This window comes from Lepus europaeus, chromosome 13, assembly GCF_033115175.1.
Source record: "Lepus europaeus isolate LE1 chromosome 13, mLepTim1.pri, whole genome shotgun sequence".
NCBI lineage: Eukaryota > Metazoa > Chordata > Mammalia > Lagomorpha > Leporidae > Lepus > Lepus europaeus.
Genome location: NC_084839.1, coordinates 98,038,260 through 98,055,934, shown reverse-complemented (window position 1 = coordinate 98,055,934; position 17,675 = coordinate 98,038,260). Strand labels below are relative to the sequence as shown.

The 17,675-nt window shown below is 44.5% G+C and overlaps 1 protein-coding gene across 5 annotated transcripts in view; it reads left to right on the top strand.

The window, feature by feature from the left end:
* SEPTIN10 (septin 10) overlaps positions 1 to 17,675 on the top strand; it is a 67,876-nt gene that overhangs the window by 36,553 nt on the left and 13,648 nt on the right. For all 5 annotated transcript variants that reach the window (XM_062210076.1, XM_062210080.1, XM_062210077.1 and 2 more), the window contains 4 exons: positions 6,766 to 6,952; positions 8,746 to 8,907; positions 12,590 to 12,686; positions 13,783 to 13,951. In XM_062210076.1, the coding sequence (XP_062066060.1) occupies positions 6,766 to 6,952; positions 8,746 to 8,907; positions 12,590 to 12,686; positions 13,783 to 13,951 (615 nt within the window). The remainder of the gene's footprint in view (positions 1 to 6,765; positions 6,953 to 8,745; positions 8,908 to 12,589; positions 12,687 to 13,782; positions 13,952 to 17,675) is intronic.

The window sequence follows — 17,675 nt, the reverse complement described above, 5'->3', positions numbered from 1 at the left end:
TTTAAGAGCGTTCTTTTTTCAAATGTATTCAAGAGGTGGATCGAGAGACAAATAGAGCTCTCATCTGCTAATTCACTCCCCAGATGCCTGCAGTGGTCAGGGTTTGGCCTGCCACAGGAGTCAGGGGTCAGAAACTGAATCCAGGTCTCCCATGCAGGTGGCAGGGACACAAGGACTTGAGCCATCACCTCCTGCCTGACGGGCCACATCAGCAGGAAGTGGAAGTCAGGAGCTGTAGCTGGGAATTGAATCAAGGCACTCGTGGGGTATGGGAGGCAAGCAATCTGACCAGAGCCAATGCTAGACTAGGCACCCACCCCTGCAGGAAAGGTTTGATGATGAAATTTCAACTTATATTTTACCTATGTCATTGTTTCTTATCAGCATTCCTGTTGTGTATTCCAGACTGACTATAGACTCTCTGTCAAATTTAAACTATGAAAGCGGGGAATAAGTTGGAGTAGAACAGTAATTTTATTTATAATATGTGGAGTCTTCAAAATGTTCATGGGAAGTACATATTGTGAAAAAACTGTGCATAAATTTCAAAGTATGTTTGCTCTAAAACAAGCATCTTTCAATTCCATTTTCCATGAATCTTCTGAAATTCCTGTGTATATTCATTATTATAAGCAGTTTCCTAGAGGGACAGTACTTAATACAGATTGCCTCTTCACATGGTACAACCGTAGTGGATGGCCTTGTCAGAAATGATTCCTGTGGGCCTTCTGGAAGGAGAAGCTTGGTGGCAAGGGTAGAGGCCTGTGACATCTTGCTTTAAACGTTAGGGACACCTGTAAGGTGATGTCAACTCAGAATTAACTAACATATATATAAAAGAAAGGCGTTTTTAAAATTTTTGTTTACTTGTTTGAGAAGAGAGAGAGATTGAGAGTGTTCACGCTCATGTTTGTTCCCCAGCTTTCTGCAACAGCTGGAACTGGCTGAGCAGGGAGCTGGCGAGGCAGCCCAGGTGTCCCAGGCTGGACTGACCACCACTGCCTCCCAGGGTCTGCGTTAGCTGGAAGCTGGAGTTAGGAACCAGCCACTCTGTTAGGGGATACTCATGATTAGCTAGCATCTTAACCACCATCCTTGACCTACTGAATAAATTTCATTGTATTATAAAATAAGACCCACAATGGATGTAAATTTCCATGTAAATTTATCCCTAAAGTAAATTATAACTTGCTTTTTTTCATTAATCTATTTATTGGGTTGTACTCTATCAGTAACCATGGTAATGCTTAGGTACATTTCTGTGGAAATATCCAGAAGTACCAATCAGTTGGAATCCTCCTTTGCCATCTCCTCAGGCCCAGGCCCCTTTCTTTCCTCAGAGGAGCCACTCCTGTGAATTAACTGTCTTCCAGACCCTTTTTGAGTTCTTTTCTTTCTTTTTAAATTTTGAGTGCAGTTCCCATGGCTCTGCATGTGCACATCAGCTTAGCCACCCCCTCAGATCTGCAGTTTTGTGTCTTCTTTTCTCTCCATGGTTCTGTCCCTCAGATCCCAGTTGCTCTGATCTCAGCTCAGTAAGGAACGCCAGGCTCTGCATTAGTAGCCAGGGGAATCAGAGGGCCCCCCTCACTGGTTTCTCTTCCCAGTAGTCACAGTTCCGCACTGCCTGTTTTCCAGTGTCTGAAACGGTTTTGTGCAGATTTCTTAGTGTTGGAGGTGAGAGGGCGAATTCAGGCCCGTTACTCCCTCACAGCTGGAAACAGGGGCTTTATTTCCTCCCTCATTTCTGAGGACAGTTACTGGGGTGTTGTTGGATGGCCCGTGGTGGTCATGAACGTCCTCTCTGTGTCCTGACCACAGAGGGAAAGCTTTCTGTTTTAGTGTGTCTTCCACTTCCTTTGTTTTTTTCTTGGTTGGTTGGTTTGGGGTTTTGTTTTAGATAGAATAAGGAATTTCTGTCATTTTGTCAGATTTTTTTTTCATCCTATGATGAAATTGTGAGCCTCATCCCCCTTTTAATCTTTAATAAGATGAATTACAGTAACTTATTTTCTATTGATAAATTAACCTAAGGATCTTGGATACTGTTCTGGGATCATAATACAGTATCCTTTTTGTCTTATGCTATATTGGATTTTTTTCTTTTAGTATTTTTGTATTTGTGTACATAAGTAAGGTTTTTACCTGTACTTTGCTCTTATACTTTTTTTTTTTTTTAAGATTTATTTGTTTATTTGAAATCAGAGTTACACAGAGAGAGGAGAGGCAGAGAGAGAGAGGTCTTCCATCCTCTGGTTCACTCCCCAATTGGCTGCAATTGGCCAGGAACTTCTTCCGGATCTCCCATGAGGGTGGGAGATCTCCCATGAGGGTGGGAGATCTCCCATGAGGGTGCAGGGGCCCAAGGACTTGGGCCATCTTCTACTGCTTTCCCAGGCCATAGCAGAGAGCTGGATCAGAAGCAGAGCAGCCAGGACTAGAACCGGTGCCCATATGGGATGCCAGCACTTTAGGCCAGGGCTTTAACCCACTGTGCTGCAGTGCCAGCCCTATACTGTTTGCTTTTTAAAATTGAGTTATTAGTCTTTTTTAAAGATTTATTTATTTATTTGAAAGGCCAATACAGAGATACAGAGAGATCTTGGGTCCACTGTTCACTCTGCAAATGGCTGCAACGACCATTTGGAATGAACCAAGGGATGGAAGACCTCTCCCTGTTTCCCTCTCTCTAACTCTACCTTTCAAATAAATAAAATAAATCTTGGGACCGGTGCTGTGGCATAGTGTGTAAAGCTGCCGCCTGCAGTGCCGGCATCCCATATGGGCACCAGCTATTCCACTTCTGATCCGGCTCTCTGCTGTGGCCTGGGAAAGTAGTAGAAGATGGCCCAAGTCCCTGGACCCCTGCACCCACGTGGGAGACCTGGAGCTCCTGGCTCCTGGCTTCAGATCGGCACAGCTCCAGCCTTTGCAGCCAATTGGGGAGTGCACCAGTGAGTGGAGGATCGATCTCTCTCTCTCTCTCTCTCTCTCTCTCTCTCTCTGCTTCTCTTCTCTCTGTGTAACTCTGACTTACAAATAAATAAATAAATATTTAAAAAATAAATAAATCTTAAAAAAATTGTTAAACCATGAGTGTACTTACACTGTTATCTTCTTGGAAGGAGATATCAAGCCAGGATTTTTATGTTTGTTTTGGTTTTGAAATCTTTGGATGAAGCTCAAGTTCTTTTTGGACTTTGTATTTAACACATGTATATTTAAAAAAAAGCCCTTCAGACACTGTGTTTAAATATTAATGCTGACCCCTTTTCTTTCTCTTCTGAAACTTCAGTGCATTTTGTTAAACCTTCACATTAAGTCTTTTGTGTCTCCCTTTAATTTTTTTAATTTATTAAAAAAGTCTGTATTCATTTTATTTGGAAAACAGAGGAACAGATACAGATATCTCCCATCTGCTGGTTCACTCACAATGCTCACAGCAGCATGGCTCGGCCAGGCTGAAGCCAGGAGAACCCAGGTCTTACCACCCAAGTGCTACCTTCCAGGGCACACACAGCAGGCAGCAGTGGGGCGTGACTCTGTCCCGGGCAGTCTGATACGGGTCAAGCAGCGTCTCAGTCACAGCACCAGATGCCCAGCATTTTTCTGTCTTTTAGTGTTTCACATTTTTTTAATCACCCTCCCCCTGACCCCTGCCGTAGATTGCATTCTGGATAATTATTTTTGATCTAACTCCTGGTGTCTCATTTCACCCCTCAGCTGTCTATTTCTAATCTATTGAAATTATCCTTTGAGTTTTTCCCTTGGGTTACTATATTTTTTCAAATCTGTGCATTGTGTGTGGCTTTCTCAAGTTCACAGGATCATATAGTTTACTAGTCTTAGAATATATATTCAAGTTTGTATCTTATTTCTATTTTAAAATTAAATTTTGTAACTCCAGTGTACAGTATTTTTGTAGATGTTTTACTAATATTTATTTTTTTTCTTTCCTAAAAATTTATTTATGTAAATAATAGGGAAAGAGAGAGGGAGAGATCGTCCATCGGCTGATTCATACCCCAAATGGCCACAATGGCCGGGGCTGGTCCAGGCTGAAGCCAGGAGCCCACAGCTCCATCCAGGCCTTACTTGTAGGGGTCTTTCGTGTGGGTGGTAGGGACCCACAGGCTTGGGTCCCTGCTTTCCCAGGCACGTTAGCAAGGAGCTGGATCTGAAACAGGGCAGCCGGGACACGCTGGCCCTCCAGTTAGGGATTCTAGCGTCACAGGCAGCCTCTTACCCTCCGAACCACAGTGCAGGCCCTTGTTTTTTATTTTGATTCTCATTCATTATGCATTTTTATGTGCTTGGTTATTTATTTATTTTTAAAGGTTTATTTACTAGTTTGGAAGTCAGAGTCACAGAGAAAGAGGGAGAGACAGAGAAAGATCTTCCATCGACTGGTTTACTTCGCAAACAACCAGAAAATGGCCAGGGCTGGCCAGGCCAAAGCCAGGAGCCAGGAGCTTCATCCGAGTCTCCCACATCGGTGCAGGGGCCCAAGGATTTGGGCCATCTTCTGCTACTTTCCCAGGATTATTAGCAGAGAAGTGGAGCAGCCAGGACACGAACTGCTGCCTGTATGGGATGCCAGTGTCGCAGGCAGTGGCGTTACCCACTCACTACGCCACAGTGCAGCCCTGATCGTTTATTTATTTTTTTGTCGTAGTTGACATGATCTTTGACAGTTACTTGCTGGGATGTTTTGAGGCTGAAGGAGGTCTTCATTTGACCAGATGTGGACTGCCTTATGCTAGGCCCTTCTGGGCATTGATCCTGTGTTCCGAGCAGCAAGGAGGCGGAGTGAACTTGCGCCTCTTGCTGATATGTTCAGGGCTGATGCTGTGGTCAGTAATTACAAGAATGTTTATTTTTTCCCCCTCCTTTCCTGCATTTCCCCCTACTTGCCCTTCTCACAGACCCTTGAGGGCAAGGGAAGAATTGTAGGTTTATCTTCGGTTCCCCCAACCCTAAAGGTATAGGCTGTTAGGATCTCAGCTCTGTGTGGGGCGGGGTCTCTCAGTACACTCCCACCTTGTTTGTGTGGGCCATGCCTCAGGATAACTGATGGTGTTAGTGCAGAGGTCAACAAACTGTTTCTGCCCAGGGTCAGATAATAAGCTTTACAAGACGTACAGTCTGTCTGAATTGCTCAGCTCTCCCATGTGGGTGCAGGGGCCCAGGAACTTGGTCCATCTTCCATTGCTTTACCAGGCCACAAGCAGAGAGCTGGATTAGAAGAGGAGCAGCTGGGACTAGAACTGGTGCCCATATAGGATGCCGGCGCTACAGGCAGGGGCTTAGCCCACCATGCCACAGTGCTGGCCCCTCCACTGATATTTTTAAGGATGTGATTTTTGTATTTGAAGTCAGTGTCTTTCTTTTCATTGGAAGGATCAGACTGCTGTTTACTGGAAATGAAAACCTAGGGAAAATACTATGGAGGAATTCCTAATGGCATATTATTTAGTTAGCAAAAATTTTGTATGGTCTTTCAGAAATGAAAAGCATTCAGATAGAGGAACATTTATGGTTAATCAGATCATGAAATAAGTCATATTACTGACCTATTTTATAGGTAATAAATAGAAGTAAAAAATACAGGTCATAACTAAAAGTTTGTTTTAAATTTTTGTATAATCTGTACTTACGGGTTAATTTTTACTATTTTATTAGTTTGGACAGGGAAGGAACCCTATTTTCCAGAATCGCTCACTGATGTTCATAGTAATCACTCTGATAATGGATTGAGTTCTTATAATGTTCAAGGTACTGTGCTAGTTCTTGTGGAACACTGGAAGTGTAAGGTACTGTCTCTGTCCCCACATTGTTTATCATCTGGCTAGGGAGAACAGGGCATTCTGAGAGTCTACAAGAGGTGACGGTCCTCAAGGACTGGAGTATTCAGGCGACTTTCTGGAAGAATAGGAGGGTGTGCGCGTTCATGCACTGCCTCGGCTGAATAAGGCTGAAGAGGTGATCTCATTGCTACCTAGGGAATTTGGCAGGGAGCGCTTTGCTGTGATTGTTTTCACTCAAAAACTCATTTTGTTGAATGGAGATAGGTAGCAGTGGAATAGTAGACTGCATAGGCAGTGATTCAGCATCTTAGAATGGTGTGGAGTGTTTATAAACCAATCTTGAAACAGTGTTAGCACCCATACTCTGCACATGCACTGTTTGATTTGTAGGATGAATAGGCTCAGCCGGAGGGAAGGTGATGTTCCCGGGAGGAGTGACCTGAGCAGGAACTCTGAGCGGAGGGGGTGATTGGCCTCGCCTTTTTCATAGTTCAGTGAGAATGAAGCTGTGCCAGCATTGCTAGTCTGAGGCTTGCAGCTGGTGTGTGCCCTTCACCTGACAGTGCTTTCCATGCCTTTCAAGTCTGGTAAGAAGCATGAAGTCGTGACCCTTGGAGTTACTGATACCCAGGCCTGTTGTCAGTTCAGTGACATGCCATGTACCACTCTGGTTACAAACGAGAGTCCTTGCCTCTTAGAGCAAGCTGCAAGTATGGGAACCTTGGTCAGAAAGAGATCCAGTGTGTGAATAGATGTGGGAACAAGGTGACAAGCTCAGTGCTCTGACAAGTGCAGGTTGTCCGGATGATTCTGAAGTCCCACCTTTTTGTGTACGCATTCTGCACGTTATGTTTTGTCTATGAAGTCATATAGACTTCCACCTTTAGAACTGCATGAAAATCTTGTAAGGTAGCATGCATATGTGATATTAAATATTTTACTACTTATTTTTTTCCAGCTACCAACCAATAGTTGACTACATAGATGCTCAATTTGAAGCCTATCTCCAAGAAGAACTGAAAATTAAGCGCTCTCTCTTCAACTACCATGACTCGCGCATCCATGTGTGCCTCTACTTCATCTCTCCCACGGGCCACTCACTAAAGACACTTGACCTCTTAACCATGAAGAACCTAGACAGCAAGGTGTGTTTAGGAAAACAGTCAACTTACCAAACTTTATTATTTATATTGCGCTCTTAAAATATCTTTACAGTATGTGTCTGTGTCATACTTTTACTCTGTGAATCTTCTAAAGCATTTGGTAAGTTTCCTGCTTAGCTTATTTTCTGGAGAAACTCAGCTTGGAGTTCGGAAGATGAATGCAAAGAAGAAACATTACAATACGATTCATTTCCCTTTTAAGTGATTGACTTGTATGCCAAAACTTCGGTATTATGTACATTTTTATTTTGAATTTATTTGACACTAAATTTACTTTAACACTCGTGAGAGGAAGAACTGTTCACAGAGATTAAGGTTTAATGTTTCTTCACATATTAAAGTAAATTATATTTCAATGTAGACCGTACCAAGAAAACTTACATTTAAAACTTCCAAGCCTGGGAGCTAAGTATAAATTCATAGAGCTGTAAAAAAGTGTTATCTATATTAACTTGCCACAGGTTTTTATATTTGTTTAAAAGGTGATTAAAGGTTACTTACTGGGGCCAGCACTGTGGTATGGGGGATTAAGCTGCCACCTGCAATACCAACATGCTATGTGGACAACGGTTGCTCCACTTCTGATCCTGCTCCCTGCTAATGCACCTGGGAAAGCAACAGAAGATGGCCCAAGTCCCTGGGCTCCTGTACCCAAGTGGAAGACCCAGATGAAGCTCCTGGCACAGCCCCCGACTTTGCAGCCATTTGGGGAGTGAATCAAAGGGTGGAAAATCTCTGTCTCTCTGCCTCTCCCTCTCTAACTCTGCCTTTCAAATAAATAATCTTAAAAAAGACTACTTACTGTCTTATACAAAAAAAAAGTCTCTAGACTTATTCTGTATCCGCTAGTGATATGGGAAACGCAGCTTTCCTGACAGCGCTCCAAACTTTATAACGTAAGACTCGGCATACAAGGGTATCCTGGGTGTCCCTGCTTTCTCTGTAGAAATCCATGTGGAAAGCGTGAAGTCTGGGAGAGCACTTCACACGTAGGTCAGTGTACTTTTGAGTAGTTGTGGAGCTGTAAGCCAGCTTGTGCAAGAATGATTGTCCCCATATGGGGATGTATACAGGAGAGTGACAGCCAGTGAGTAGATTACGGTCAGCAGCACACCTCTGCCACAGAGGGCCACCGAGTAAATGCTTTGGGGCCACAGAGAGCCACCGAGTAAATGCTTTGGGCTTTGCAGACCATCCACAGGTCTTTCTGACAACTGCTCATCTCTATTGTAGCATGAAACCAACCACAGGCAATACTGTAGTGAATAGGCCTAGTAATGTTCCAATAAATCTATAAGGGCCTGTGCTGTGGCATAGCAGGTAAAGACGTCGTCTGCAGCACTGGCATCCCATGTGGGCACCAGCTCCTTGCTGATGCTCCTGGGAAAGGAGAGGAAGGTAGTCCAAGTCCTTGGCCCCTGCACCCATGTGGGAGATCCAGAGGAAGCTTTTGGCTCCTGGCTCTTGGCTTTGCATCGGCTCAGCTCTGGCCATTGCAGCCATTTGGGGAGTGAACCAGTGGATGGAAGACCTTTATCTCTGTCTCTCTCTCTCACTGTCCATAGCTCTGCCTCTAAATAAATAAATAAATAAAATTAAAAAAAAAAACAGCAATATGAACATAGTTTGCCAACCCCCTGTTCTGGATTAATAAAATTCATTGTTAGAGATTGAATGGTTTTTTGATTGGGGAAAAAAATGACTATGTGATTAAAAAAAAAAAAAACCCCTCAATTATGTTATTTTGTTAACATAACCTGTTATTTTCTTAACAGGTGAACATTATACCAGTGATTGCCAAAGCAGATGCAATTTCTAAAACTGAATTGCAGAAGTTTAAGATCAAGCTCATGAGTGAACTGGTCAGCAATGGCGTCCAGATATACCAGTTCCCAACAGATGACGACACCATCGCCAAAGTCAACACTGCAATGAATGTGAGCTCCTGGCTGCATGTTAATTCTTCTGTTCTATGGGGGAAAATAAAACTGTGATGTATGTGTAATGTTGCTGCTCATGTTTGTTTTCCAAAAGGACCTTATACAAGGTGAATTTTCCCAAAGTCCAGAATGAAAAACGATTTGTGTGTGTGTATTGGGAAAGGTATAATGAGAATATATTCTTAGGCATCTTTTTTTTCCCTCTGTTCTTTGGCCTACATAAAGTGGTACATTTATGATGGGGATGCACCTTTCAGGGGACAGTTGCCCTGGAAAAATGCCTTTTGATCCCGTCTTTGGAAACAAGAGGAAACTACGTAGCTTTCCTTGGAATGCTTTAGACTGTCAGAGCTGGTTTTTATATTCATGCTCCCTTATCTCTGCTTCTAGTTTCCTACTAATATACACCCTGAGAGGCGGCAGGTGATGGGTCAAACGCTTAGGTCCCTGCCACCTGTAGTAGGGACCTTGATTGAGTTCTGGACTCCTGGCTGCTGCCTGACCCAGCCCTGGTGCTTGTGTGAATTTGAGGAGTGGACCAGCAGATGGAAGATCAGTCTATTTGTCTCTGTCTCTCTCTCTCTTTTAGATGCCGTTCAAATATTTTTGTAAAAATTACTTCAATTTTTTTTAAAATCTCTTTAACAAAAATAAACATTTGCCTAACTTTTAGTTTAATGTCATTGGAAATGACTCACTCAGTTCCTTATTTTACTTTATTAAGCTAACATTTTTCTTACATATCTGGTTGGTTCTATTTTGACGGATCGTGGGTTTTAAAGTCCGGCAGACTTGCCTATATGTCCTGTGGGCGTTATAACCTTCCTGAAGCTGTTAACTACAAAATTAGTTCATTATACTTATTCCAAGAGTTGTTGTGAAGGTGAAATGATTTAACTTTTGTTAAATGCCTAGCATTTTGTTAAATGCCTTTTCTAATTTTTCATGTGCCATTTATATTATTATGCCTAAACTAAATGTATAAAAACCTAATGTAAACCAAATGGTCTTATTTCCTATATGTTAAAATTGTCTTTACGTCTAATTCTGTTTCTTGAGCTCACCTGGAATAATTTTTATAATTTTCATAATTAACTAAATAATATCAATTATTAAATTTTAAGCATGGTACTTGCTACTTTTAATGATACTTTCCCCCTATATTAATCCCCAGCTGTAGACAGACCTGTCTGTTCCCTGCCCTTTAATCTAGCATTTTGGTCACAGTCTCCTTCTGGGCTAGTAATGTGGGCTTGGGTGTATTAATTTTTACTTCAGGCTTTTGTTTTGCAAAAAGATGAGCATTCTAAGAGCAAACACAAAGAAGGTGCAAAAGTGATAACAAAATGTATTCAAGGGGCCAGCACTGTGGTGTAGCATGTAAGGCCTGCAGTATCGACATCCCATTTGGGTGTTGATTCAAGTCTGGGCTGCTCCACTTCCGATCCAGCTCTCTGCTATGGCCTGGGAAATCAGTAGAAGATGGCCCAAGTCCTTGGGTCCCTGCACCCATGTGGGAGACCTGGAAGAAGGTCCTGGCTCCTGGCTTCAGATCGGCCCAGGCCATCTGTTGAGTGAACCAGTGGATAGAAGAGCTCTCTTTCTGCCTCTGCCTCTCTGTAACCCTGCTTTTCAAATAAATAAATAAATCTAGAAAAATGTATTGAAAAGGTGAGAAAGTAGTGGATACCTATACACACATGAGTATAAATTGCCACACATGGAGAAATACTCATTCTGAGTGAGCCACAAGATTGCCCGAAGGGAGGAAGAGACAGAAGGCACCTTTGCAGCACTCCAGCTGTGGTCCAAAGAGAGAGAGCATCCCCCAACTGTCAGCCTCTTTTATGAGGTCGGGAGTAAGGGATGGTGCTTCTACAGGCATGAAGCCACCTGGGAATTATGGGACACTTCCACTAGCTCCATGTGACGCTTAATATCCGTAGTTCCATGGAGGACCCTCTTAGGTCCCAGATGAAGCAGGTGCATGCCAGTAAAGGCGTGTGGCTTGACAGGCAGGATAGAGTTGCATAAAGGGCTTGTGCCTGCCCATTTATCCCGTATCACTCGTCCTTCCGGCTCCAGCTGATCACTTTACACCACCCCTCCTGATGTAGCAGGGCTTCTGCCTTTCTGCGGCTTGTGCTCTCGCCTCTCCGTTCCTGCAGCAGCACTAGTTTGGGACTAATGCTATCAGTACTATAATACGATGCCAGCAGTACTGCACGTCTGCGCATACTACGTGTATATTTTGGTTATACATGCAACAATACTTGGAAAAGTTGGCAGAAGATGGAATTAAAAGATAAGTTTAGGCCGGCGCCGCGGCTCACTAGGCTAATCCTCCGCCTTGCGGCGCCAGCACACCGGGTTCTAGTCCCGGTCGGGGCACCGATCCTGTCCTGGTTGCCCCTCTTCCAGGCCAGCTCTCTGCTGTGGCCAGGGAGTGCAGTGGAGGATGGCCCAAGTGCTTGGGTCCTGCACCCCATGGGAGACCAGGAGAAGCACCTGGCTCCTGCCATCGGATCAGCGCAGTGCGCCGGCCGCAGCGCGCTACCGCGGCGGCCATTGGAGGGTGAACCAACGGCAAAAGGAAGACCTTTCTCTCTGTCTCTCTCTCACTGTCCACTCTGCCTGTCAAGAATTAAAAAAAAAAAAAAAAAAGATAAGTTTATTTTGGTGCAGAAAATTTTGAAATCCATGCATACAGGGGCTCTCAAAAAACTTCATGAAAAATGCCTATTACGAAAAATTATGCATGGATTTCAAAATTTTGTATACCAAAATAAACATATCTTTTTATAAATTTAGTTTTTTTAAAGTTTATTTATTTGTTTGAAAGTAAGAATTACAGAGATAGAGGTAGAGAGAAAGAGAGATTGAGATTGAAAGACAAAGATCTTCCATCTGCTGGTTCACTCCCCAAGTAGCCCCAATGGTAAGAGCAGAGCCAGGCCACAGCCAGGAGCCAGGAGCTTCATATCTCCCACACAGGAGGCAGGAGCCCAGGCACTTGGGCCATTTTTCACTGCCTTTCCCAGGCCATTAGTAGGAAGCCTGATCAGAAGGGGAGCAGCAGGGTCTCCAGCCGGCACCTATGTGGGGTGATGTGGCAGCTTTACTCACTACACCACAACCCCTGCCTGTGTTTGTTTATTTTGAAAGGCAGAGAGAGACATACAGACTGACAGAGAACTCAAATCTGCTGGTTTGCTCCCCAAGTGCCCACAAGAGCCAGGGCTGGGCTAGGACAAAGCCGGGTACACATTAACCGGAAACTGGAATAGGGAGCAAAGCCAGGGTCTCTGTGGGATGCAGGCTTTCTAAGCAGTGTCTTGAACTTTTTGAAGTACATTCAAGCTCTGTGTAATTTCCTCAACTTTATCTTTGTGCAAAGAAAATACTGAGGGAAATGATATTTATTAAAATTCTTCCTTTTTTCTTCTATTCCCAGCAGGATAATACCTTGCATGTAAGGGATGCTCAGAAATAGAGAGCTCGAAAATGACTCTTCTAGCACAGTCAGCACAAATTCACTAAGTCTAAGGCATAGCGTACCATTTGCTCTTCATTGGTTTGTCATCTGATAAATTATTCTCTACTGTTTATTTGTCTTTTTAGCTAGTCTCTTGTCACGTTGTTGTGCAAAGATGTGACTGATATTATGGTTCTCTTCCAGGGACATTTGCCTTTTGCTGTCGTAGGAAGTATGGACGAGGTAAAAGTCGGCAATAAGATGGTCAAAGCTCGCCAGTACCCCTGGGGCATTGTGCAAGGTAAAGGAGACAGAGATAGGCCATGGCTGGCGGTCTCTATGTTGCCCGGGAGCCTCAAATCGCCTGTGACACATTTTTCAAAGTGCTGGCTGTTTGGGAGTCCGCCTTGTTGTCAGAGGACTGGTTGTGTCTTTCTTAAATGGGTCGTAGAGGCTGGGTCATGCCACACTCAGTTGTGTCTCTGGTGATGTCAGAAGGTGAGAAGCGCTGGCCAGAAACAAATCACCACCTAACTACAGGGCAGAATAGACAGTCTTGTAAGTTTATATATTTTTATTGGTCAAAGTCTTGCCGACTCTTCCCAAAACAAACCAGTCATCCAATTTAAAAAGTTAAATTGGGGCTGTGCCATGGCATAGTGGATCAAGCCACTGCCTGTGACACCAGCATCCCATATGGGCACCGGTTCCAGTCCCGGCTTCTCCACTGCCAAGCCCGTTCCCTGCTGATGACCTGGGAAAGCAGCTGAACATGGCCCAAGTGCTTGGGCTTCTGCAGCAATGTGGAAGACCCTGAAGAAGCTCCTGGCTCCTGTCATCAACCCGGCCCAGTCCCGGCATAGCAGCCATGTGGGGAGTGAACCAGCAGATGGAAGATCTCTGTCTCTCTGTAACCCTGCCTTTCAAATAAATAAATAAATCTTTTTTATTCTTTTAAGATTTATTTATTTATTTGAAAGGCACGGTTACAGAGAGGCAGAGGCAGGTAGAGAGAGAGAGGTCTTCCATCCTCTGGTTCACTCCCCAATTGGCCGCAACGGCCAGAGCTGCGCCAATCCGAAGCCAGGAGCCTGAGCTTCCTCTGGGTTTCCCACATGTGTGCAGGTGCTCAAGGACTTGGGCCATCCTCCACTGCTTTCCCAGGCCACAGCAGAGAGCTGGATCGGAAGTGGAGCAGCCAGAACTCGAACCAGCACCCATATGGGATGTTGGCACTGCAGGCGGTGGCTTTACCGGCTACGCCACAGCGCCGGCCCCATCATTCTTTGTTATTTCACCTGTGTTTTCATTTATCTGTTCATTCAGCAAACACCGATTGTGTGCCGGAAATAAAAACCAGCGTTTTGTTTTGTTTTGTTTTAATTTCTTCTGGCTAGTGGAAAACGAGAACCACTGCGACTTTGTCAAGCTGCGGGAAATGCTCATCTGTACAAACATGGAGGACCTGCGGGAGCAGACGCACAGCCGGCACTACGAGCTGTACCGGCGCTGCAAGCTGGAGGAGATGGGCTTTACCGATGTCGGCCCCGAGAACAAGCCCGTCAGGTAAGCCGGCGTGCGGAACGCCCAAGTTCACGCTGATGCGGAGAGCTGCGGTGGAGTCGTCTGGCAGGGAAGAGCCGTGCTGTTGAATCACTTGCCGTCGTCTTGAAGTCCTGTCTGACCCAGAAGAGGACAGTAGAAGGGAGAACGGAAGGCAGGAGCCCACCGCTTCAGTATTGGCTGGCATGCATGCCTGAAGGGAGAAAAAGCCCTTGTGTTTGGTTTCATTTTTTATTTATTTGAAATGGATGCAAGTGTGTTTAGCTATTACCACCAAGGCTAACTGTAATACAGATTATGTTAAGTAGATTAAAACATTGTCAGTTGGTTTCTAGCCTCTTGAAGTTTTGGAATGCCTGGAACTCAGCCAAAGGTCTTGCTGAAGAATGAAAACACTTGAAGGGAATCTTGCAGCAGTGCAACGTGGTTATAAGAATTTTAGAACCTGAAGACCTTCTCGCTCAGTGATTATAGCATTCAGTATTGTTATAAACTCCTTTGGTCACTTTAAGACATGTATACATGAAATTACAGTCTTTCATATGCTAAATCAAATCTGATTTGTGAGAGAGGGCATTCAACCTTTTACCTTGTAGTTAAGCCGACATTCAGTTTTTAGATTTGGATCCTGATTCTAGCTTCCTGTAAATGTATACCCTGGGAGGCAGAGGTGACAGGTGTTCCCCAGCTCCCAGCTTTGGTGTCAGCTCAACCTTGGCCATTGTGGGTGTTTGGAGAATGAGCCAACAGCTAGAAGCTTTCTCTTACTGTACTCTTGTCTCTGCTGTTCAGAGGCTGATGTTGTGGGGCAGGGGGTTAAGCCACCGCTTGCCAACACTGCTTCCCGCACCGGAGTGCCCACGCAGTGCCTGGCTGTTCTGCTTCTGATCCAGCTTCCTGCTCATGTACCTGGGAAGGCAGTGGATGATAGTTCAAGTGCCTGGACCCCTGCCAGTCATGTGGGAGATCCAAATGGAGTTCCTGGCTTCTGGCTTTGGCCTGATCCAGTCCTGGCTGTTAAAGTCCTTTGGGGAGGGGAGAGTGAACCAGCAGATAGAAGATCTGTCTCTCTCCCCCCCACTCCTGTGTCATTCCCTCACTGTCTGATTCTCTGCCTTTCAAATAAAGAAACCTTAAAAATAAAAATAAAAACCTTTGATTCAATAGAGTATCCCAGAACAGTTTTTGCAAGAAGGAAAGCATGAGAACATCAGGACAAACACTTCTGAACTCCAGGAGACAGACTTCTTTCATTTTGTTATTTGCTGTCAGTCATTTCCCAGGCTGTTAGCGTTTGCACTGATGTCAACACAAAGGGAAGAAGAGAAGGGCATTGAATCAGTGCTGCTGTTGCAAGATTTAGTCATGGATGAAGTCCATTTTTTTTATGTTTTCAAGCTGCAAATTTAATTAGTGTTCTCGTTTCTGATAGTACAGTGCATTAAGAATTGTTTGTACTTGACTCCCTTCGCCAGATTCAGGCATGTTATACTGCAGGTTGTGGGCCAGTAATCCTGGTCAATTGGTGGCTTTTTCAGTCATTAAAGATGGTCTGAGGTTTCTCAGAGGAGGCCTCACTTCTCCCTTCTTCCAGCTCTCGGTTCCCTATGCCCTGAAGCAGACACTGAGAGTAAGTGGGAAAGCTTTGAGGGACTCCCCAAGAAAAGGGATCTGGGTTTCCTTGTGGGTTCATCATCAGCTGCCCAAACATGAATTCAGAATGGTGCAGAATTCTCAGGGGTGCATCCTGGGGGTCTGCATTTTAAAATTTCCATTCAGAGATTGGGTATTTGGCGTAGTGCTTAAAATGCTGCATGGACACCCCCCCACACACATTCCCATATCAGAGTGCCTGGCTTCAAGTCCCAGCTCCACTTCCTATTGTAGCTTCCCACTGGTGCACATCCTGGGAGGCCCAGGTGTTTGGAGAGTGAACTACAGATGGAAGCTCTCTCTGTCTCTGTTTCTGTCTCTCCCCCTTGTCTTTTTCTTTTCTTTTTCTTTCTTTCTTTTTTTTTTCTTTTTTCTTTTTTTTTTTTTTTTTTTTTTTGACAGGCAGAGTGTACAGAGAGAGAGAGAAAGGTCTTCCTTTTCCATTGGTTCACCCCACAATGGCCGCTGCAGCTGGCGCACCGTGCTGATCCGAAGCCAGAAGCCAGGTGCTTCTCTTGGTCTCTCATGCGGGTGCAGGGCCCAAGCACTTGGGCCATCCTCCACTGCACTCCCTGGCCACAGCAGAGAGCTGGACAGGAAGGGGAGCGACCGGGACAGAATCCGGCGCCCTGACCAGGACTAGAACCTGGTGTGCAGGCACCGCAGGCGGAAGATTAGCCTATTGAGCTGCGGCGCCGGTTCTCCCCCTTGTCTTTCTTTCTGCCTTTCAAATAAATAAGAAATTTAAAAAGTAAAAGAAAATTCCCATTCATTCAACAGATAATTCTTGTTTGTTTGCCATCTGCTCAGCATGCAAATAACTGGGTGATATGCACAATGGCTCAGATAGATAGAGACCTGCTGACACAGAGCCTCTGGGGTAAGAGTGGGTAAAGGAAATTAGCCACATGTGGACAAGAGAGTATAGGGGGCATTCACAAGGGGAAGTGTGGAGGCCAAGCAGGAGGCCACCGCAGTGGCCCAGGAATGAGACATGGAAGGTCAGAAAAGGGAGCAGAGTTAGAGGGTGAAGAGTGTGTTTAGGATCTGTCATCTGTAAGGCTTACTGATAAATTCGTTTGGATATGGAATATAAAGGAAAAAGAGGAATCAAGGGTGACCTTAGTCACCATTTTGACCCAAGGTTCAAGGTGAAGGTGGTAATGTTTATTGATATGAGCAAGATGAAAAGGGGAGATTTTAGGGGTTGGGCTGGTAATCAAGAGTTCTCAGAAATGTTAAGTTTAAACTGTTTATTAAATAATTCAGGCAAGAAATTTGGCTAAGTTATAACAAATGAATCAGAAGCTTGGAGGAAAGTTAGGGGTGAGATAGTAATTTGGGAGTCAGTAGTAAATAGTATTTGCTAAAATCATAGGTTTTTTTGTTTGTTTTGTTTTGTTTTTAAGTTTTATTTGAAAGAGTTACAGAGAGAGAGAAAGAGAGATCTTCTCTCCACTGGTTCACTCCCTGGATGGCCACAACGGCCAGTGCTGGGCCAGGGTGGAGCCAAGAGCTTCATTCAGGTCTCCCATGTAGGTGGCAGGAACTCAGGCTCTTGGGCCATCTTCAGCTGCTGTTCCCAGGCTGTTAACAGGAAACTGGGTAGTAAGTGGAGCAGCTGGGACAAAGCGGTACCCACATGGGATGCTGGTGTTGTAGGCAGCGGCTTTACCCACTACGCCACTGCACAGGCCCATAAATATTTTTAAAGTTTCTATTATGTGCAAGATTCTGAGTTATATGCTGGGGATGTAATATATCCCTGGCTCTCATGAGGTTTACATTCTTATTGGAAAGCCAAAATTAAACACCAAATTGTATAGTAAACTATAGTTGTGATCTATACATCTAGAGAAGTAGACGTGGGAGGGTCCTAATTTAAGCCAGAAAATCAGGTTAGATATCCTTGAAGCAGTGATATTTTCAGCTGTAGTAAATGAGGAAAACAGCAAGACTTGCCAGAAGATGCTAGAAGGAACCTGCTGTTCCTCTGGGTTTGTGGTTTCATTAGTGAGGAGGATGGTGGTTCCATCTACCAAGGCAGATTGCTGAAGGAGTACTAGCTAGGTCT